We start from the raw sequence: 23,016 nt of genomic DNA on the forward strand, positions 1-23,016 counted from the left end.
ATCTCGCAAAGCGCGACGCAAATTAGTAATGCCAAGTGCGTCATCGCTTCCTGAAATTCCAGCACGACACATTGCTCGACGCACAAAGATATGAGCCACCAACGCATGTGCCAGGGCCACTGGATCCAAACGGAAAAACCTGCACCCTGTTGCGTGCGCCGCCAACGTTGAGAGGCATCTGGTTTGGTCGTATTTTACGCACATTATTTGCATCGCTAAAGCTATATTGCTACTTCGAAGCTCGTAGGGAGCGTGGTGATGAAACTGTCCTTCCACGGCATTTTGGTGAAGGTTTATAATAAAAATGACACGGGTGGGAGTACGGAATTTCGACGTGATGAAAATTTCCTGATTTTTTTTTATTATTGCGCAACTTTTGACGACCGAACAACTTATATATATTAAGCGTCTGTTCGTTCCACAACGATGGCAAGATGATCAGCACATAAAGTAGCATATAAAAATATCAGTATTATTTTAACTGTTACAGCAGGTGAAGAGAAAACTACCTGAGGTACAGGTTACACAGCAAGCCCGTGGTCACGCAACCTTTAGTGGAACACAGCACTGTGCTCATGGTGGATATTTACACTGCCAACTCATACTATGAATTCCTGACTATGTGCTCAATTTTCATTGTAATGTAGCTTTCTTTTCGGAACCCATGTCCTGCAAACTTCTGTGGCTCATTATATAAAATTATGGATTAGTGTTATAAAAGTAGCGAAATCTGGTATACCGAACTCTAAAAATTTGTTATTTTTTCTTACTTTAGAACAAAATACTTTGGGAGGGGTCTAACTCTGTTTGGATTGTTTATGCCGGATCTCTTTTTAGGCATACTGTCATAGTCACGTCACTCAGGAAGAAATCATGTCAAATAAAAAGCGAAATTTTCAGCTAAATATCAATCTTCTCCCTCACTCGTGTGACAACTTAGGCTACAACTCTATAGCAACTTCTCTGTTTTCAACACATAGTCCGATTTTGCCTCGTTCACAATGCCCACTGCTTTCACGTGGCGTCCTGTGTCTGTCGTCCTGTGACTCATGTGAGCTAATTTCTCCTGTTCAGTTAGGCTTTCCAGAAAAAAAAAAGATCTAATTCTTTGTCTCCAGATAGTGCTGCTTTCTCAAGTTTTCCCGATCACAGCAAACATTTTTGTAGTTACGACTAACCATGCTGCAATTTAATCTCTGCCATGCAGATCTGTAGCCAACCCAGCTACCAGGCAGTTTATGACAAGGCGTACAAGGCCGAGTACCGATACAACTTCGCAGAAGGACTTTCGTTCACCTACGACACGTTGCAGTCACTGAGAGAAAAGGTGAGAAACTTGCCGTGCTGTCAACGCGAGTTAAAATTTGATATGAACACCGGTTTTAGAGCGCAGCTCCTACGCGCCCGTTCCTGCGGCAAGCATCGACCTTGTCACTCGTATCTGAGCGAATTGACACAGCGAAGAATGCAAGCGAGCGCGGAGGGCAGCGGGAGATAGAAGATTGTGATAGCGAAGAGAGCGGGAGGAGAAAAGCGGACCCGGCGGGTATGGCTAAAGCGTGAGAAGTGTAGTGCCGCGCAAGACGGGCTTGGCAGCGACGATGGCTACGAGATTCAGCCAGCGTAGCGTGCGTCGTACATATGGAAATAAAGGGCTGCAAGAGTGGAGGTGTGTCCGCCGCTGCTGCTCTGAATTGGGCCCACGCGTCACCCACGCGTCACCCATGCGCTCCCTCTCGAGATCTCCTGATTAGCGAGGCAGTCACGCTACTACACTTCTCTAAGTTTGCAACGCGCCGCACACGAAAAATTATCCACACTAGCCAATATATCGCGGAATGAAAACCCGTATAGAGCTGCGCTCAAATTTTGCATTAGGGAGTATCGTAATAGCCGTTGAATGTTGTCTTCTTCTATGGTGCATGCTAAGCCTGGGCGTATTTACCACAGGGAATGCGAATTAGAGCGCTCCATGGGCCGTGATTCCTGGCCTGACTCGGTACTTGTGTTTACCCGCCTTAGCCCAGCCCGGTGATTCAAAGAGAGTCCCGTGCCCTGCCCGAGCATGACGATAAATTTCACCCTCTCTACCGGGCCCTGACCGACTGCAAATCAGGTCCAACCGAGGCCCGAACGTGCCGTTAAGAGTGTTGGGACCTCGTTTTGGCGGAGGCAAGGTATACACGTTCCGACAACTTGACAATTGGGAGAGTCGAATGACTCTATTCAAAAGTAAATGCAGGTTTGCTGAGTGGTTATGGTGGTGCCCCAGTCGGGCAGCCGCCTTTGTTCCAAGAGCAGGGGCAATGACCTCTACGGCGAGGCACGGCGAGGCACGGCGCGGCACGGCGATGCCACGGACGGTTGCTGCAAAGGCCCCCCCCCCCCCCCCTTAGAAAGCCGTAGGCCTGGGTGTGAATAGTGGAAGAAATGAAGAGTTAATGTTCAAGATAGGCTGGCTTCACGCGGTCGCATGACACTGTTTCTTTTTTGCCACGAACGTCAATCTTCAAGGTTTTCTCTGAAGGCGGAACCCCACGAAAGGGGCCGTTGCTTGGTAGGAAGGAGTCAGTAGTGGCTTGATAGAGTCGCGCCGCAGAAAGACGTGCGTGGTTGTACGTGGGAGTGTAGGTCGAAGCTGGTCGAGCTAGGAATGTAACCTAACTGCTGCACCAACGCTGGCGGAGTACCTCTCTGGCTGCCGAAAAACTGGCCTGGTGGAATGCGGATTGCTGACCCATAAAGTATCTCGGCTGCGCCGACTACGAGGTCATTCTTGATCGTTATTCTCAGTCACAGTAATACTAGGGGTAGCCTTTCCACCCAGTGCTCTCTGTTGAGTGTGGCAGTCAAAGACGCCTTCAGTTGACAGTGGAGACGCTCGACTGTGCCGTTGCTCTGTGGGTGGTAAGCCGTGGTGTCATGAAGCGCGTGCCGAGCAGTCTCGCCAGGGCAGAAAGAAGTGAGCTTTGGAACTGTCGGTCTCGGTCAGCAGTTATACGCAAAGGGTAACCGTACCGCGGCACCCTCGTAGCAACAAATGCTTCCCACACTGTTTCGACCATGTCTTGTAGAAGCGTCGCTTCAGGCCACCCTGAGTACCGATCTAAGCACTTCAATATGTACTAAAAACCTGGGCAGGGCGGTAGAGGCCCCAACAAGTCTAAATACACGTGATTGGAACGGCTGCACCGCTCAACGCGTGTGCCGGGTCACTTTCACGGCTTGACAGGCCTGGCAGCTTCTTGCCCAGCTTCCAACACCTTTGTTGATTCCTGGCCAGACGGAGCGGTCTGTGATAAGCCTCTGTGTGGCTCTGATACTGGAATGGCTTAGTCCGTGCAGTGAATCGAATACTGGCCACCGAAACTGATGGGGCACGAACGGCCGAGAAGTTGCCTGCGACGTGTCGCATGTGACCAATGTTGATGTGTAGGGAAGCGGCATCTCTGCAAGCCGGGGCGACGAGCCTTTTTCCCGCAATTGCCGGCACTCAGAGTCGTTTTGTTGTGCGGAGGCTAGAACTTGGAAATCCACAGGACCAGCGGGCACACCGCCGAACCGCGACAATGCGTCAGCTGCCTGATTCTTGGTCCCAGAGATATGGCGGATTTCCGTAGAAAATTTGGAGAAATAGAAAAGTTGCCGAAGCTCACGCTCTGAGTACGAGGAACTGTTCATGAAAACGAAGGTTAACGGCTTGTGGTCGGTGAGAATGTAAAAGCTACAGCCGTCAAGAAAACGAAAACGCTTGGCACCGGAATAGATGGCAAACATTTCCCTCTCGAAAGTGCTGTAGCGAGCTTCTGTAGGTCTGACGCGCTTTGAGAAGCCCAGCGGCCTTTAGTCTGTGCCATCGGGCTGCTGCAGTACTGCACCCACTGCCGTGGTCGACGCGTCTACTACAACGTGAGTGGAAGCGTCGGGCAACGGTTGGATCACGAAGATTGCAGTCGCCAATCGCGTTTTGGCTCCCTGGAAGGAATTTTCGTGCTCCGAGGATGAGTGGAAGGCAGGCGTTGTTTTTTTCTTTTTTATGCGAAGCATATTACGAGAGCTCAACCCAGCTCCTCAGGCGCGGCGGTGTCGACTTGAAACCACGTGACACCGTGACGTCACAACAGAGGAGAAGTGGCTTTGGCTCAACTCTTGCAAGACGGGCTGGGTGGGAATCGAACCAGGGTCTCCGGAGTGTGGGACGGAGACGCTACCACTGAGCCACGAGTACGATGCTTCAAAGCGGTACAAAAGCGCCTCTAGTGAATGCGGTGTTGCCTTAGAAACGAGCTGGTTCTAAGGCGTGCGTCTCTTGCTCAGGCGCACATTTCGTTGCCGCGCCGAACGATGCTTTGCTCGACGCTCACCGCGTCCAATGCGGGGCGCGTAGTCGCTGCCCTGTAGCCCATTGTCTTACACCCCTTGGCGGGTCGACGGGAACGCTGTCGCGTTCCACTCTTGAAGGCGAAGCAGTAATGCATGAGTTGTTTCTTCGTCTAGCCGAACCAAATATAGCCAAGCAACAGCAGTTCACCAGGCTAAACAGTGGTTCAACAACTAAAATAAAGGCTAGTACGCTTCGCATCCTGGGCTTAACCTTACCTAAGCCACAGCCATTTTTTTGGTCGTGACGCAGCAGGTCAGCAAGCGGCTGAAGCACTTGCGCACAGGGTCATATGAAGCGCCTCTGAACATTTATGACCCCAGAAATTCGCGCGAAGCTTGGAAGAAGGTTGGAGAGGGGAAGTCCTCGATTGCCCTCACCACTAATTCCAGTGGCTTGGTGCCTTGGGGTGAAAACGCGATGTCCAAGAAAATCCATGGCTTCAACTCCGAAAATGCATTTCTGGGTCTTTAGGACCATACCGTGTTCATCCAGTCGCTCATACAGAAAGGGAAGCTGCTCTTTGTGCTCTTCGTCTGTGCAACTCTCAACGAGAATCTCGTCGAGGTAGACGAAAATGAACGGGTGTCCACGCGTAACCGGGTCCGTGAACCTTTGAAAACTTTGCGTCGCATTCTTCAAACTCAAATAGGCCAAGTGGAGTGTTGACTGCTGTCTTCGGAGTGTCGCTGGGTTCCACAGGAATTTGGTGGCACGCGCTCATCAAATGGATCTTGCTGTATATTTTGCTTCCTGCGAGACGAGTGCCAAGGTTATGTATGTGGGGAAGGGAATATTGATCTGGAGTAGAGAACGCATTCAAAGTTCGGTAATCAACACAGTACGCGAGTCGCCACTGTCTTGCTTGGGCATCGCCGTAGTTATCAGTATTCCTAATAAAGCGTAGCTGCTCGTCGCCTGGGAATGACATCATCCTAAGAGCGTTTAGTCGGGACGAGCGATGATTGATTCTGCGCATTTGATACGGTTCTTTTTTTTTCTTTCTCTTTTCTCTTTTCAACAAGAGTAGCCGTCAGAAGGCCTCCATGGCAGCCTTTCTTCCGTCGAAAATTGAAAATTGAGTACAAATTTTCGTCGTTTCCATAGGCTTACATTGCTGAACCTTTAGCCACAAGGGGAACAAAATTTGTGCTTGCCAGAAAGTGATCACTGCATTTGACTCGTGTGGATTGTCTTCCAGAACATGTGTGTCACCTGCTGTTGAGAGTTCGAGGAAGGTGACAGCCGGCACGCGAGACAATTTGTTCCACTCCTCATAGCACGAGAATCGGTACCAGCCGTCGAATAATGACACCGTAGACTGTACTGTATTTATTGTAATGGACTCCACGCCCAAAATCACACTATAACGACTGACGACCAGGCATCTCGCTTATACGTGCATTCGTCTGACAGCTGCCGGGCGCTGGCGTCGGCCGCAGGACCTACGTACTTGACCTGTCTTCAAGACTTGCCGACATTCTCGCCTTATTTCACACCATCGCGTTTCAGCTGAACTGCTTCAACAGGCAATTCATTTGTGCCGAAATTTCGCCACCCTGTCAACGTTATGGTTTCTTAATTTTAGGTCATCTTTATTATTTAGGCCAATGCTGTCCTGTGATTTCAAGCGGTTTCCCCTTTCCCAAGATTCCCGCATTTTTGTCGGCCTCTGTTCATATCTTGGAGGATTTTTATTAGACGTTGAAACCATAGCACGTCCCTCTGACCTCACTGCTCTAAAAGTAGTCTTATTTCTCTGAAGGCTTGTGCAAGCTTCTGCCTTCTTGCCGTTCATCAACCTCCTGATTTTCCTGTCACTTGTATCCCATTTTGACAATTACAATCCCACCGAAGTTAGCAATGATATAAGGGCCATGGGATTGAAACCGTTTAAATCAATTCTACCATGGACACGAAAGCCGCTTTTGCTCACTGCGAATGCAAATATTACATTAATTAGCGCCATTCTTAAGCATATAAATTCATAGTCTGAAATTATGCGGCTCCCACGCACTGCGCGAATCGATGTAAGCCAAGCTTTCTGAGCTGTTTGTTTTGATTGACGTCAATTAGCGGTAATGCTGACTGCGAATATAAGATTTCTTCAGCGAATAGTACAATATGGTAGCAGTGAATTGATGGAAAATATTACCTTGCGTGCACTACTCCTGTTTGTCTGCATAGTACACAACATACAGCGAGCCGTGTTTGCTTGAGGCGTTGTTGTACGCCATTGTTTGTAACCTATGAGAGGGTTGAGCATTGACGTTGCTTCACATAGCACATCGCATCGAAGCAGATGTGTTAGCAGAATTATGGTGCTCTACGTGCAAAACCACAGGCGGATTATGAGGCACGCCGTATTTGCGTACTCCGGATTAACTTTCATACCCTGGTGCTCTTTAACGCACTCAGAAATCAAAGTGCACGACCGTTTTTGTATTTCATTCCCATTGAAATCTGGTTCCCGCGGCGGGGATCGAAACCGCGACCTTGTGCAATGCCATAGCAGTCAAGCTACCGCGGCATGTTGATTTGATGTGCGACCACTTCAGTGTCACTTATACCGATACCCTAGGGTAATTAATTGCGTCTTTGCTTCCGAATGCCCTGCGTCAGTTGTCCCTTTGACAAATTTGCATGGTGTTTAGTTTTTAGCAATAGCATAAAAGTACAGTACCATGCCTTCAGCTTGCCCGCAACCACTGTCGTGTCTGTAGTAGTAGGGATTCGTTATCTTCTCTCGTCGTCTTTTCCCTGTCCCGTCCCCCCCCCCCCCTGTATGAGAACTGTGAGCGAAGAATGGCAAGGGTGTTATTGACTCGTTTTGCGAATACCCCGGTTCTACCCATTCTCCACCTCTTCTCGTGCCCCCTCTCTACCATTCTATATACTTTTCTTCAGGACTTGCATGTTAGGATAACGGTAAGCGCTGCAGTTTGTGCAATGCCTTTTACGGGGGGTCACGGATAATTACAGCTGTCGAGACGCTAATGTGACGTCGCCAATGGAGCTCCAGAGGGCACTATGCACATGTGACGCGATGCAAACGTCCAAACGAGTTTCTTGCGCCACCTTTCCTCATTTCCACGCTCCTTCCATCTACATGTACGCTCTGAATCTTCCCCCGACACGGCGTGCAAGACAGCAACAGCACCACTGGAAAATTCACAGGAAGAAGCAAAGAAAGCTTCACTTTCAAAAAGTAGTCTTTATTTGTTGGCGTACAGTGCCGTCTCGTCGTGGCGTCATCACGTCCTTTGCGGGATTTCTATGTGGCGAGAGCCAACTGGCCAACTTAATTGGCGAGTAGACTTCCTGCCTTCTGGAGCGACTTTATAGTGTTGCCAAGGCGCGATTCGATGTATCCAGTTCACTAGAGACCCACAAGACTGTTTTATAGCCTATTCATTATTCGCGCCCTCCACAACTATACTGTGGAGGGTATTTCCTTTTTACTACACTGCATTAATAAGTGAACTTGTTTTCGAATTATATTCTCTAATAATGTTGTATTCTTCCTACCGCTGTCGTACGTAATCTACACAGAGTACTCAGGCACCCTCTAATGAAATGCGTTAAACTTTTGTCTGATTACGCCCGTTATTGTGATGCAAATACACGTAACTTCAACACATTTTCTCAAATAGAAACGTTGAATGAAAAGCCGACGTCATCCTGAACAAGATCAACAAGCGCCGTAGTTTTCGATCTTATGATGCCCCCATTTTCAAGCTTATTTTTATGTTTGATACTTATTTTTTTTGGGGGGGGGGATGTGCTCTTATACCGTAGAAACGTCCCTCGGATGTCTCTGATGTGATGGACATGCTAACCATTACATTACCACCTATATATTGTCACCTTGTAGTGATGTGACGAAAAAAACGCTTCGAAAAGAGTGAGTTACGAATATAACTCTTTATCAGGTGAGTTTGCTCTGCAAAACACTGAAAGCACTACGATGGCAACGCACAAAGTAGTGCTTCCTCTGAATTTGAACTAGGGATCAAGGCATCGATTCCTCAGATTGGAATGTCCGTACATTGCAGCGCAATCTCGGGTCCTCAACTGCGATGGAGAATGTAAGCCAGTATTGGCTTCAAGCGCGCAATCCGATAAGATAACGCTCTTTCCCTATTGAATCCGTGACAACATACTGCATATTAGAAACACATGCAGGCGTGTCTTGAGCTGACCGAGAACTTTGGAACAGTAGCTAGACGCTAAAAAAAAGCTCCCTCTCCCCCCCCCCCTTTCCAAAGAAAAATTGTGTGCAGTTGCTTTGAATATTAGCTGAAACAAGGTGCTCGTGGTAAAAAGGGCCCCCAAGGCTGCACAGCGGCGCCGACATACAAAAAATTCGAGACCTAAACACTTTCCAATTACTGGTATTTATCAAACCAGCATTTCGTGGTTAAATGTAGCCCTGTAGTCCAGGGGCCAGTTCCACCACGGATACTGTGTCGTAGCTCATAATTCATCTCAGCTATAATTGTCACAAAATCACACACAGTACTTTTTCTTTAGATCTGAATATTAGACAGGCAAAGTACGTGCAGCGATACCCTCATCCTAATACTTCAGTACTTTTCTTTCTAACGTACATGTCCGCCCTGATCCATATGTTATAAAGTACTGAAAATGTATTCAATGCTTTCCCCGAGGCAGCTGTTTTTATTCCTCATGATGCCAGGAAACCGAGCCTGATGCCACTAACACTCAGAAATCTAATCGGGAACGCACACAATGCTTTCGCACACTTTGTGTGAAGTACAGTAGCGCTCGGGAGCTTCGTCTGTAATGTAGGAGAATCGGTTATGAAGGCACACGTGCACGGTTGGGCACATGTGCTTGAGGTCATGAAGTTGATTTCAACAGATAACCTGTCCAAGCATTTCACACTTGCTTTATAAGAAGCCTACAGCACCACCATTATGCCGGCTGCTTTTAACTGCACAAACAAAGCTAATAAGCAATACAAGTGTTGGTGACATCATTTTATCATTCGAGTGTTCAGAGAGGCAACCTCTCGATGCGGAGTAAGTTGAGAAGTTGTGTGCGCCATGAAGAAAGCTACGTCAATTAGATTTTCAGTATTTGCTCTTACGTGGCTAAAGAAAATCAGGAGTTTGGAGCCCATCCTCGAGATTATCCAGCCGACAGAACTAATTTATATTAAACCTGCTTCTGTAAGAGCCGTGCGAACAAAGATTTTCCAAGTAAACGCTCTTGGAAGGCGTAACTGACGCAGAAAAAGCACATCTGCAAAGTCATAGAAAGAACAGCGCTTCAAGACGGGACACAAAGGGGAAACCACACACTGCGCTGACAATTTGAAGCGCTGTACTTTCTTTGATAATGAAGCAACTAGCCCGTCAGTCAATCCTTGCAAATCTGTAAAGTCGACGTGACCACACGTAGACTTTTGTGAGGCTGTCATCAATAGTATAGCCCCATGACCAAGCTCCGTGTGGCCAGTCCGCGTTCGATTGTAATGCACGTTGTTTTCTCGAAGGCAAGGAGTTTAAAGTTTTTTAGTGTCAATACAGCAGTGAACGTGTGCTGCCGAAAGCTTCCTTGGGTCCCAGAGGCAATGAGTGACGGAATGATGGTGCAGATTTAGCGCGTCGTTGGCATCACGAGAATGCACTGCCGCCGAGGGAAGGAAGATAACGAACGTGAGCAGTTTGGTAGCTGCTCATGGAGCCTTGCCGATGGCGACGGTGCATCGTGGCGAAATCTGTGGTGGCAATATTGACGGCTGAGGTTTTTTTTTTATTCTTTGTTTTATACTGCGAAGCCATTACGAGGAAGTTTTAGCTCGGGCCCAACATCGACGCGGCCTATTCAAGCAGACGTAAAACGCAGAAACGAATTTCTGAGATAACCCCTTGACCGATTTTCATGAAATTTGTTGGATTCGAGAGAGAAAGGTGAATTCTAGTGACTATTGGAAGCGGAATATCTATTTAGGGCCTGAATTTTGATACAAAGATTTTCTGAAATTGGAAAGTGCGTAAAAAACTAGCAGCATGACATTTTCAAATCATTAATTCCGCATCACTAACCGATATCGCTGTTCTGTAAACCGCATCCATTAGATAATTCGAAGCGGACAATTCCAATATGTCGATTTACACCTTACGTTAATTCGTTGCGTTGTGCACAAAGCTTCTGCAAAAGCTGTATTTCCAGATAGTTTTTTTATAGATTCATGTGTAATATATCAATTTTGTCCGCTTTAATGTGCTGTTAGATACACTGCACAGAATTGTGATATTTTTCATTGTCGAAAGACAGTTGTAAGCTTGACGGTTTAGTTTTCAGAAAATTTGCGATTATTGCCAATTTTTAATAAACAGCTGAAGACCTAAATCAAAAATTCGAAACAAACACCGACTAGATTTTAAGTTTTCTTCTTTTAAGTGCTACAAACGTCGTCAAATATGGTGCATGCAGTAGTTGCCGAGAAAAACGAATTCTTCTTTTGCATGTATTTACTCGAGCTAAAGCTTCCTCTTAAGGGCTACTTCCCCAACTATCGTGTCCGCGTGTAGAACAACATCCCGAAGATAGTGGAATGCCGGGCCGACCCGCGGTAGAGGTGCAGTTCTCCATTAAGGGGCACACATACACAGCTACACTGGCTATACTTCTTCACAGAGTGGAAGGAAACTGCATTTTCTTTTTTTTTGCAATTTATTTCACTTTGAGAAAGAGATAATGCTATAAATGCAATGTCATTCGTTCTTGTCTCATAGACTTAAATATGGGTTTAAATAAACTCTACATCCCATTGATCTGGAAGAGGAGGCGTAATCGGGGAAATGCACCCTAGCTCGCTTACACACACGCGCGCGCGCGCGCTCAGTCGCACGAACGTTCGTGCACACTCACACAAACGCACACACACAGACGTACGACACATGCTCGCCCGCATTCACATTTACACGCGCCCACGCATGCACACACGCACGAAAATGCATGCGCGTACTCACGCACGCGCGTTCGCACACCGCAGAGGTACGACGCACACTCGCGCGCATTCACATTTACACGCGCTCACGCATGTACACAAGCACAAAAGTGTACGCACCCACGCGCACGGAACTGCACACACACAAACACGCGTATGCTCGCACACGCATAATCGCACTTGTGGGCACGCATATTCTAATACCGAGACACAACCACGCGCACACACACAAGTACGAGTACGCAGGCACCCACGCTCAAGGTGTGCACACCCTCATACATTCGCTTTCCTTCCCTGTTGCCTCAAAAAAACATACGCGTGCAAACATACTGAATGACACTCGCTCTGTAATTACCGTTGAAAACGCCAGCTGTAATAACTAGCTTTATGATTTAAAGTTCGCGCATCTTCAAGTCAATGTGCCCTTTGCTTAGAGGGTGCAAGACCATTTGCTCCTGTCATATGACATAATCGCCCTTCCACGAACAAAACACTGCTTTTACGCACAACCAATGTTCCAAGTGCCATAAATGCATGCGTTGTTACAAAAGGCTAACCTCTTGGCGCAGACAGTTAAAACTTGTTGATACTCGGCTATTATAAAGAAATAAAATTGTTTAAACTTTCTCCCCTTCAGTTACAAGTGTGCATTGCCGTGAAGTTTCACAGGATGGTGAAGGCGCAATGTCCAGAATTCCTGAGTATGTCCATGCTACAAGGCACAATAGTATCTTTTCATTGCAACAAAAAGATATGTGTATGCTTGTTGTTATGCTGTCCAAAAAATAAAAATCCGGTAGCAAAAGCAATGACTTCACAAATAACCATCCCATTCCTACGTTTTAGGAAGTAAAAATAGCAAATATAATATTTGAAGAGTCCTCCTGAAAAAACCAATACTGAAACCAAATCTTGAGTTTTGTGTTTCGGCGATCTGGATGAAGACTGTTGAACTCAGTCCTACGTGGCGTTAAAAAAAGAATCACGTAGCAGGGCATCGAACCGCTGCCAGCATTACGGGAAACGATAGGTGCGAGCGATTGAACGACTCGGCTACGGCCGCCAACGTTCGCGCAATAGATACGCTCGGGATAGGCTAGCCACGCGGACTTGCACGATTGTGTGTCACAAATCGCTTTAGGGAACAGTGTTACGTGACGTGTAGGAAGTCGAGATAGGCATCAATCGAAAGCCAAGTCTCCTGGCAACATACGCTGCAGCGACTTTTACGATAGACGTCGTAGTTTTATCGCAGCTACCGCTTTTGTCTCGAAAACTGAGTACAAATGTTTCTCGTTACCATAGGCTCCCATTGCTGAATCTTTGACCACTCCAGGAACGAAATTCTTGCTAGCCAGAGAGTGATCACTGCATTTGGCCTATGTGGATTGTCTTCCCGGACATGGCTGTCACCTGCCTTTTTCAATAATCAACTTGCAGCTTTTGTTATTCGCGAAATACCCGCTCGTTACATTGAAAACGAGCTTGCTTCGTGCGGGGCCGCTTGGGGCGCTAGTTGTACGAGTCCAGAAATTCTGGATATGTGTGCGGGAAAGCGATTAGATACGGATATAGATACATACAAACATACAAGCATAGAAAGTACCCTAATAATGCTAACGCATTAAAAGTGAGCCCCTTCAGGAATCAATAAACAATCACTTTCTACCTCCTATTTCACTCTCTCTTTATCTCACCTTTCCTTTTCAGTTGTGCTACTACAAGACGAACCTAACGAGCGTCCCCTACGGATTGGCCCTGTTCGACATGCAGTACGAGGACTGGATCGGCTTCTGCTTCTCGGAGAAATTTGCCCGCTTGCGCGCCCTGCGCAAGCTGCAGGACTTCATCACCCAGCGCTTCCGCTTCGCCTCCGATTTGACAGACTGCTTGTTCAGCACACGGGCCGCGTGAAGAACCGCTGCGGCGTGCACGTTCGCGAGCCTGTCGACGCCGTGTCTCGTCGTATTCGCAGGACGAGCTACAAGTGAAAAAAAAATTGAGAATAAGACGAGCAAATGGTAAACGAAAAATTAGAATGAGGAACTCGTTGTGCCGTTCTTTCAGTTTGAATTTTCTTATATGTTAACCCCTCGTCTAGCGACATGACTGTCTAATAAATCAATTAATAAATGCATCAATCTTTAATTACTCCTTATACGTACAAAGTACCGAGAAAAAGATTATGGCAGAACCCGTCTCACGTATAATGTCCGCGTTACTGCGCTCAGCATTGAAGCCATGCAGCGACACATCGTATTGCCAACGCCGAAACGTCTCATTATAAGGCGTCTCATTATAAACGTCTCAGTACAAAGTGTCTCATTATAAGGCCCCCAAAATCAACTTACAAACCGATATGTGGTTAACTTGCAACTACCACAAGGAGTCTGATTTTACTCACAGAATGATATTTGCGAACGTTAGCGCTGGCCCCATAACTTCTTTCGAAGTTATCGCACCATCTCAGATTTATTGTAGCCCCAAAATTCCCTTTGTCCCATTACTGCGGCATTCCGCTTCCGCTGCATTTAAGACTATCTTGGTGGATGCTTGAGTAGGTCTGTAAACACACAGGTACTTATATTGCTTTAGTATATGTATGATTTGCTGTTCCATTGCTACCACATCATTACTCGCCTTCTCATTACCACTCAACATTCCTGGTCTCTCTGGGCTAAACATAGGGCCAATATTTCTCGCTTCATTGCGACACATATCCGCTACTCTCTGCCAATCGCTTGCATTGTCCGATAGCACCACTATGTCAACCGCACAACTAGCCCAGTTCCAGCATACATCAGCCTATTTCCATCTGGGCATGCTGCGCCATCTAGCGATGACGAGAAGTCTACGCATGGCCTTCAAGAAACGTGGCTCGCCGGTGCGCGCGTAATTCAACATTGCTCTCTCGCGGACTCCCACATCTAGAGGCACATACCTAGTAACCCAAGCTGCCGTGGAAAAGCCTTATTGAAGACCGACACATAGCCAGGGCATTCGTGGCACAGCTCGCTAAGCTAGCGGCTTGCTGCGCTTGAGCAGCCCGTGTGACCCATACAGCAGCTATGGTTATAATCTTCTGCTCCCAACTACAATGTAGTGGGATTGATTCGTGATAAGTGGGGAAAACCTGCACAGGAACAATACTCGAATACCGATATAAAACCTCAATAGACCGGGACACTTTCCGGGGAAGTACACCAAGTACTAAAATACGTTCAGGTGTTCAGGTTGCTCCTGCTGCAACTGCATATCTGCGTTGGGGGTAGAGTCTAGGTGCGTTGGTGGCTCGTAGCTTTCTGCGTGCTGTGTGTTCTCCGTGCTCAGTTTACGTTGAAATGATAGAGAACACGAAAATCACTTCGCTCGCTGCTGCTGCCGGGCTTGCTCACGTCAGCGTTTCGACGGCGAGTGTCCGCGGTCATGATGTTTGAGCATAATATTTTCATTTTTGTTTTGCGCGCTGAGACGATGCTTGTTAATTTAGTTAACAAGCGAAGGTTTACAAGTTTATACGGCGGATAAAAGTGTTATCCTTACTTCCTATGCCTGTCTGCTAATTTGCTATGGTAATCGATGCTTCGCCTCTTGTAAACTGCGACTTTCGTCTTCAGCGAGAGCGTCCAACTTTTCTACTAGACCCTGCTCTTTCAAGCCTCCTAGTAGAACTCGGTATAAACCCACACTTATCCATGGTGCTCCAAGCCACATATGTACGTCCGCACATGTCAAATGCACATCACGTTCGGAGGAAAGGATCTACGACTGCAAGCAAGCCAGAATGGTCCCACTTTTCTTTCTCGCATGGGCACAGTGTATGCAACTCAGTGGCCTTGATAGCTAGTCTCGTCAATAACTTTTGAACTCATAAATGGTTTTTTCGCTAGAAGACGTGGACGACCCTGAACGACTTCACACCATGGTATAGTAGAACCCCGTGCATCATACACTACCGTAAACCGTACGCTCAATACACGGTATTTTTGTGAAACCTCTGGCACTTCGCAGGTGAGTGCCCGAAATGAAAATAAAACTATGTAATTGCGGTAAGGTTTAAGAGCTATTTGGAAACCTGACGGATACCCGTCATGAACTACTGTAGCAGGCGCCGCATGGCAGATGATGCGAATCAAATAGGTGTGGTGCTTTCACAATTCGTGACATTCAGGGGCAATAAAAGGACCATTTCCAGCAAAAGCGATTCAGACGCCATGGCACATAAGCTGAGAAAACTACTAGTACGCCCGGCCAACGTAAAATGAAACCTGCAGTTGAATGAGATAGTGGGTGCCGATATGTCCATTACTGGAACCATTCTGGAAAACCGGGACAACCAGGACAATAAAATTTTCTGGGGCACCAAAACGTCAATTCCAAAGGTTTCGGGACAATCAAGAAATTTGGGGCAAATTAAGTGCAGGAATTTTTGGCGGATTGATGTATACGCAGCTGCTGCACTAACGTCTAATTCTGAAAACCAGGACGTGCTCCGTAAATATAAACTTTATTGAAGAGTGAGACAATTAGGCGACATTAGGGGGACAATTATTACCAATACATTGTGGTATATCTGAGTGGTCGTTATAAAGCACACCTGCAGCACCACGATTTCTGTGTAACTGCTGGAACACGCTAGTGGCAAGCTAGCGCACGCGGTACGCCGTCATGACGGTGCGGGAGTAAATTGAGGCTTTATTAAATTCATCGTATTTTGCGGTTCATGTAATATTTGTAGTGGTCATTCGTTCTGAGCCAGGACTACTTGAAACCTTCAGGTCGCCGATATGTTTGCCTATACCTTCTGCCATAATTCTTATGAATGTCATCTGTGTGAGGTTGAGGATAGGTAAGGGATGTATTGCTTGGTTAAGTTCCCGAGTGAAAAACAAACAAAATAAAGTCTAAGTTTCGCTCGAAAGGCGAAGCATCGATTTCGATCGCGAATTAGTAGGCAGCTATAGGAAGTAAGGATAGTAGGTTTATCGGTCGTATAAACTTGGAAACGTTCGCTTACTAACTGAAATAACGAGTATGGTGTTAGCGCGCACAAGCAAACATGAAGACATCATACTCGATGAGCGCGGACACTAGCTGTCAAAATGTTGGTGTGAGCAAGCGCGGCAGCACAGCGAGCGAAGCAGCCTTCGTTCTTTCTGTCACTTCAACTCAAAAGCGGCGAGAACGCAGCAGGCACAGAGGTATGAGCCGTCTGCAGATCCCTTTCGAGATGAGGCGCGCGGCCGTGCGAAGTTGGCAGTTACTGGCGGTGTAGAAGCCCCTCCGCCCCTGACACGTGACAAATGGCGCGATATGATGATATTGATGGGGATGGCGATGAGTTAATGGCAGAAACTTTGGAATGGGTCGGTGACAAACAGTTACTTGGCCTACTTGATTTAATCAGGTAGGTCAAGTAACTAACGATAAGTAACTAACGATAAGTGATATGTATATATCACTTATCGTTTTTCGTTACTGCATGGCTTTACATCTCCATAATCTTTTTCTTCCTCAAGACATTTCTGCCTTGTACCGCTACCTGTACATCTGCTACATGGTGTGCCAGCTCGTGTGATAATATGCAACTCTCATGCAAAGGGAGGACGTATCGACGCTACGCGGCGCGCATGTCACATCGCATGTCTCCTCGTGCGCTAGGACGCGATATAGGACATTTTCCCACTGCAAACTAACACGCGCTTGCGTGTAACACGCGCTTGCTTGCGTGTCCTGGTTCGGTTGCGGCCGGGAACAGGGTATATTTTTTCTCCAATCTCGGCGTTACATGCGACACACACCGAACACCGGCGTCACGATCGGACAGCATCGCCAACCGAAACGGCTATTGAAATGAGCACATAACAGGTTACGCTGTGAAAATTCAACGACTATTATGATGCTCCCTAGTGTGAAATTAGAGCGCCGTTGTATAGGTGTTTTGAATGCGTGATATACTAAGGCAAAGAATTCGAATCTTAACGGCAGGGCCCTCTCGGCGGCGGCGGTGAGCCTCTGCTCGGACAGGTCATTTAGCAGCAGCGGCAAACGAATCACTTTTACCGGTTGCATCGCTCATTGTTCAGAAAGAAAGCCTGAGCACGGGAACGCGTGGCTCGCACGGAACGCGTTCTCAATCCGTAGCGGTGCAGGCGAAGAAGCGCCTGCACAGTGCGTCCGAAGCAAACGCCAGCATTTTGTTTCCATAATGTTATCGACGGACGTGCTCGGCGCCGGACTTAGTAAATACAGCATTGGCGTAAAGCTGACGCCCCCTAGATAGTGCTATCTAGGAGGCGTAGGTGGAGCACATCTTGCGCGACACTCCGCTTTCTCTAAACGCTCTCGCCAGACTCTCCTCCTCCGCTTTCCTCCTCGCGCTCTCTTCGCTATCGTCGTCTTTCACGTTGCGCTCCGCGTTAGCGCTCTTTTCATTGCAGCAGCAATTATACGTACAATACAGGCGCAATTCCGCCGTTGTCGTCGCCGTGGTGTTCCGTATAACATCCAAGTACCGTAACATCGTCTTCGCCCGTTCTATGGTGTATGTGAGAGTGAAAGCGCATCAGCGTGAGTCCACGATGAGGGCTCAATCTCGCGGGCGCAAGGGGGGAAAGCGGGGAAATAGTGCGTCGTCCTCCACGGCGCACGAGGTAGCGGGGGCGGTGGGTAGGCGTTCTATTCCGGCGACGGCCGCGTGTGGCGCGGCCGCCCAGGCCCTATCTCGAAAGTGACCTGCGATGTAGACTGAGTGCGCCGAGTGCTGAAAGTTTCGTGTGGGCTGTGTGCTCGTCGCTTAACTGGCGTTGAAGCGAGAGGTAGCATGAAGGTCAATTCGCTCTATTCTTCTGCCACCCTTCCCCACTCCAGCGTTTTGACAGCGAGCGTGCGCGCTCATTGGGTGAGATATGCTCGTGTTTGATTGTGCGCGCGAGGCACCATGCTTGTTAATTCATTTGGTAAGCGAATGTTTACAATTTTATACGGTCGATAAAACTACTATCCTTACGTCGTAGAGCTGTGTGCTAATTTGCTATCGCAATCGATGCTTCGCCTTTTTGGCAAAACCGCGACTTTTTTTCATCCTTCGGTGTGCTCGTTCGTTTCCCAGTCATATTAAGTATGTGGCGTCAGCTCTAGTATGGACAAAAACGGATGGATGGATGGATAGAAAACTTTATTTGGTCCTGCAAGTAGTGATAATCAACCTCTAAGCGGGCTGCTCCCACGTCGGGACCGGAAGGCCAAGCCTCACGGCCACGTCGTGAGCCTGCTGGACCGCCCAGAATTGTTCATCCAGGTCCGGGCTGCGAAGTGCAGCCTCCCACCTGGACGCATCTTTGATCGCCGAGTCTTCAATTTTTTCGCAAGACCAGAGAATGCGCTCGAGCGTGGCTAAAGCACCACAATCTTGGAAATAAGGCTCTACATGCGTCTCCGGATAAAACATGTTCAGTCTCCGTGGGCAAGGATAAGTACCAGTCTGTAGTAAGCGTAATGTAAGTGCCTGAGCCCTGTTTAGTTAAGGATGCGGCAAACCGTAAACCCTGCGATTAAAAAGGTAATACTTCGTGATTTCATTGTATGTGGAAGGGGAGTCTCTGTTCTCGGGGAGTATCGCCACTCCGTGGCGCGGGGCAGAGCGGAGGGTAAGATCTCGCGCTGCCTCATGAGCGGACTCATTGAGATTCGGAGGGGCTCCCTGAACCATCCCAAGATGAGCAGGGAACCAACATAAGTAGTGTTGAGAGATCTCACATGTCTGCATAATTTTAAAGGCAACCTTAGCCACCGAGCCCTTCTCAAAGGCCCTAACGGCCGACTTTGAATCGCTATATACAAAAGGCCTGCGCCTGTCAACCAGGACGAGCGCAATAGACGCTTGCTCCGCGACCTCTGGCCTATCAGTTCGAACGGTAGCAGCGTTAGCGACACTGCCCTCATCGTCCACGACGACTATGGTAAACACCTTTCCCTCCTCCTCAAAGAAGCATCGACCAAGCCAACCTTCTGATTCTCATCACGAATGAGTCTCAGCAGGCAAGCCCCCCTGGCCTCTCTTCTACCCACATTTCGCTCCGGATGCATGTTCCTGGGAACAGGCTTGACGTGATACCGATTACGGACCTTCAAGGGAATGCTGACATGAAGCTGCGAAATCTGCTCCTGAGGAACACCTAACTCTCTCAGAATCTGCCGACCCGTGCTAATCGTAGAGAGACGCACCATCTGCGTCCTCTCCTGAGCCTCAGCTATCTCATCCAAGGTATTATGAATTCCCAGCTGGAGAAGTACGTCGGTGCTGGCGCACATTGGCACTCCCAACTAAAACGGAAAAGACCAAATTAATTTCCCTCATGCGAAAGAGCATCAAGAAAGTGCTAGGCTTGCGTATAGCCATGAGCTCCGACAGGCTAGATCAACTCGGGATGCACAATAGCATAGACACGATCATAGAGGCACAGGTCACTTCCCAGGAGGTTAGGCTACCGTCGACCAAAGCTGGCAGGCGAATTCTCGACGAGGTTGGCATGGCTCATAGGATAGTGGTGGATCTACGCATAACATTGACACGAGAAACGAGGGCGACCTACCTGGTGAGGCCGTTCCCACGAAACGTGCATCCACAGCACAACGAGGGCAGACGTAAAGCCCGTGCACGAGCCATATTGAAGAAAGAGATGAAAGAGACTGCGCGGTCTTTGTCGATGCGGCGCAGTACGGGAACAGGAGAGTGTTCGCGTCGTCGGTTGTGGACGGACAGGGGGTGCTTCGCTACTGGGCCTCGGTCAGAGCGGCCACCGCGAGTATAGCAGAGCAAATTGCGGTTGCGCTGGCCTTGTGTGACCCAGAGCATTCTTACATTTACACCGACTCGAGAGATGCAATCAGAGCTTTCGAATCGGGTAACCTCGCACGAGAAGCGGCCTCTATTCTAGAGAAAAGGGCTTGCCCCAGTTCCGATTTTATCACGTGGTTCCCCACACACATGGGGACGAACGTTCTCGAGGGCTTCCCAAACACCAACGAGCTGGCCCATGACCATGCGCGAGAACTCACGCGCCGCGACGGTCTGGAGGCTCCGGTGCGGCAGGATTGATTGATTGATTGAAAGCATTTATTCAAAACAGGAAGAGATGTAGAGTCCTTATGGGGCTCCGCAGTGGGTGGAGTCTCTATTCCGGGACCCCATTGGTACGAGCCGCCAGCTTAGCCCTCTGGACCAAGGCCTTTTGGGCCTGAAGGTCCGAGCAACCGAGCAGCGTTGGCTCCCACTCCTCTCGGGTTGGGTTAGGGTTGAGGGGAAGAGCTGAGTTTATCTGACAAGCCCAAACCATGTGGTAGGTATCAGCCACCTCCGCACAGTATTGGCACTTGCCAGTGAAGGAACTATCGAAATGTTTCAAGATTGCCGGGCACAATAAAGTGTTAGTGAAAAGTCGAATCAAGATCCGTTCATTAGCCTTGTCAAGCCCTTTTGCAGGAGTTGGGTATTGGCGATGCCTATCTTTGTAAAAGGTCGTGATATCTTTGAATGTTACAAGATAAATGCCTTCGGATTCCAGGTACCCACAGTCTAACTGGGACGCCCGGTATATGAGTGCTCGAGCCGCCGTGTTCGCGGCTTCATTCCCTGCTAAGCCCTGGTGGCTCGGAGTCCAGACCAGACAATGGGGAGTGGGATCAATTCCCCCGTTGCTGTAGTTCGCCAATATTCGTTCGGCTAGTGGGGTGATCCAACCAGCTTCATAATTTCGACAAGCCCCGCGAGAGTCGGTTATGATATATTGAGACCGGGGGTCAGAGGCAGCCAGGGCCATAGCTACCTCTTCTGCATGTGTTGAGCCCGAGGCTTTGAAAGTGAGCCCATCTACATGCTTTTCCTCGTGAATGACTGCTGCCGTATACCACCCCCCGCGGCGTGGACCGGCCACATCCACGTAGAAGACTCCGCGTTTGTTGCCGTAGTGGCGTTGCAAGGCGTCCGCCCTCGCCTGGCGACGACCACTGTGGTCTTCCCTATCCATTTTTGTGGGGAGGGGTCGAACTCTGATGGCGCGTCTCCAGAGTTCGGGCACTCGGACCCGCTCCTGAATGTGAAAGGTGTGATTCAAGTGGAGCCGGTCCAACAAATGCCGTCCCGAGTTTGTCTGAGCTAGACGTGTGTACTGGCTGGTAAGGTGGGCTTCCTTGAGCTCCTGAAAGGTGTTCACCACTCCCAAAGCGAGAAGTCTCGCGTTCGAAGTTGTGACAGGGAGGTCAAGGGCCCTCTTCATCACTTTGCGGAGGATGACTTCGAGTTTGGCTTCATCATGTTTCCGCAGATAGAGATACGGGACCGAATATAGAATTCGGCTTGTTACGAAAGCATGAGCTAGCCGCACAGCGTCCCTGCTTCGTAATCCCCCTCTCTTGTTGGACACACGCCGGACCATTCGGCCCACTTGTTCCCCAACCTTGCGGAGCTTTTCTAGTGTTGTGTCGACTCTTCTTTGATTGTGGATAAAGAGTCCGAGAATTCTGAGCTCCTTGGCCTCGTGTATGGGACCACTAGCCAAAAAGAGATGTATTTGTGTAGTGTCCTTAGGTGTTGGTCTAAGGTGCACAAATTCTGATTTGTTTGGTGCACACTGAAGTCCACAGCGCTCTGCGTAGCGATCCACTACGTGAGCGGCTGCTTGCAGGTTTTCCTCTATATGCCCTATGTTTCCCTCTGTGGCCCAGATGGTGATATCGTCGGCGTACAGCGCATAGCGCACGCCTTCAATACCGTTTAGCTGGGCCGGGAGATGCACCATCACAAGGTTAAATAGCAGCGGGGAAAGCACGGCGCCTTGTGGCGTCCCCCTGGTGCCCATTTCGTAGGGTCCATATTCAGTGTCTTGGATTTTGACGAGTGCGGCTCGATCCGTCAAGAAATCCTTGATATAATTAAATGTGTTTTTGCCACAGTGGGTCTCACGGAGGTGTTCTAAGATAATGCTGTGTTTAACGTTGTCGAAAGCTCCCTTTAGATCTAAGGCCAGGACAACTTTGTCGTTGTGAGGGTGCTCCGTTGGCTGTAATATGTCGTGATTGAGTTGTAATAATATGTCTTGTGCCGACTTGTGTGGGCGGAAGCCGAACATGGTGTCTGCAAAAGTGTTACGCTTTTCCAAATATTCGGAGAGCCTATCTCGCACCATCGTCTCCATTAGTTTGCCCACACGCGATGTGAGCGAGATAGGTCTCGGGGCGGCAGGAAGGGACTCAGCAGAACGATCCACTCTTCACATTTAATGAACTTATTAAACATTACCAATTTGGTCGGGGAATTTATCCACTGCCTCACCCGAAGCTCCGTAGATGTCAGTCAGCTACTCTTAGAATATTGCAGACGGGATCTTTCCCGTCGCGGGGATTCCTCAGCAGGATGTACTCGGGTGTAGACCCTAGTTGTGCCGACTGCAGTGAAACGTTTTGTTCGATGGCTCACATGCTCTGGCGATGTCCCGCTTTGCCTAACGACTTCCTCTCCAGAGAAGCCGAATGGGAGGAGGCCACCAGAAGCACGGTACTCCAAAATCAAACCCAGGCTATCCAGAGGGCCCAGGAAAGGGCGGAGCGTCACGGCGTTCTGTCCTCTACGTGGGCGCGGCCAGCGGCTACAAAG

General features: G+C 48.6%; 1 protein-coding gene across 1 annotated transcript in view; it reads left to right on the top strand.

The window, feature by feature from the left end:
- LOC135911695 (uncharacterized) overlaps positions 1-13,500 on the top strand; it is a 54,334-nt gene extending 40,834 nt beyond the window's left edge. The window contains exons 10-11 of the mRNA XM_065444048.2: positions 1,208-1,327; positions 13,074-13,500. Coding sequence (XP_065300120.2) covers positions 1,208-1,327; positions 13,074-13,277 — 324 coding nt within the window. The 3' untranslated portion in view covers positions 13,278-13,500. The remainder of the gene's footprint in view (positions 1-1,207; positions 1,328-13,073) is intronic.
- The last annotated feature ends 9,516 nt before the right edge of the window (positions 13,501-23,016 follow it).

This window comes from Dermacentor albipictus, chromosome 5, assembly GCF_038994185.2.
Source record: "Dermacentor albipictus isolate Rhodes 1998 colony chromosome 5, USDA_Dalb.pri_finalv2, whole genome shotgun sequence".
NCBI lineage: Eukaryota > Metazoa > Arthropoda > Arachnida > Ixodida > Ixodidae > Dermacentor > Dermacentor albipictus.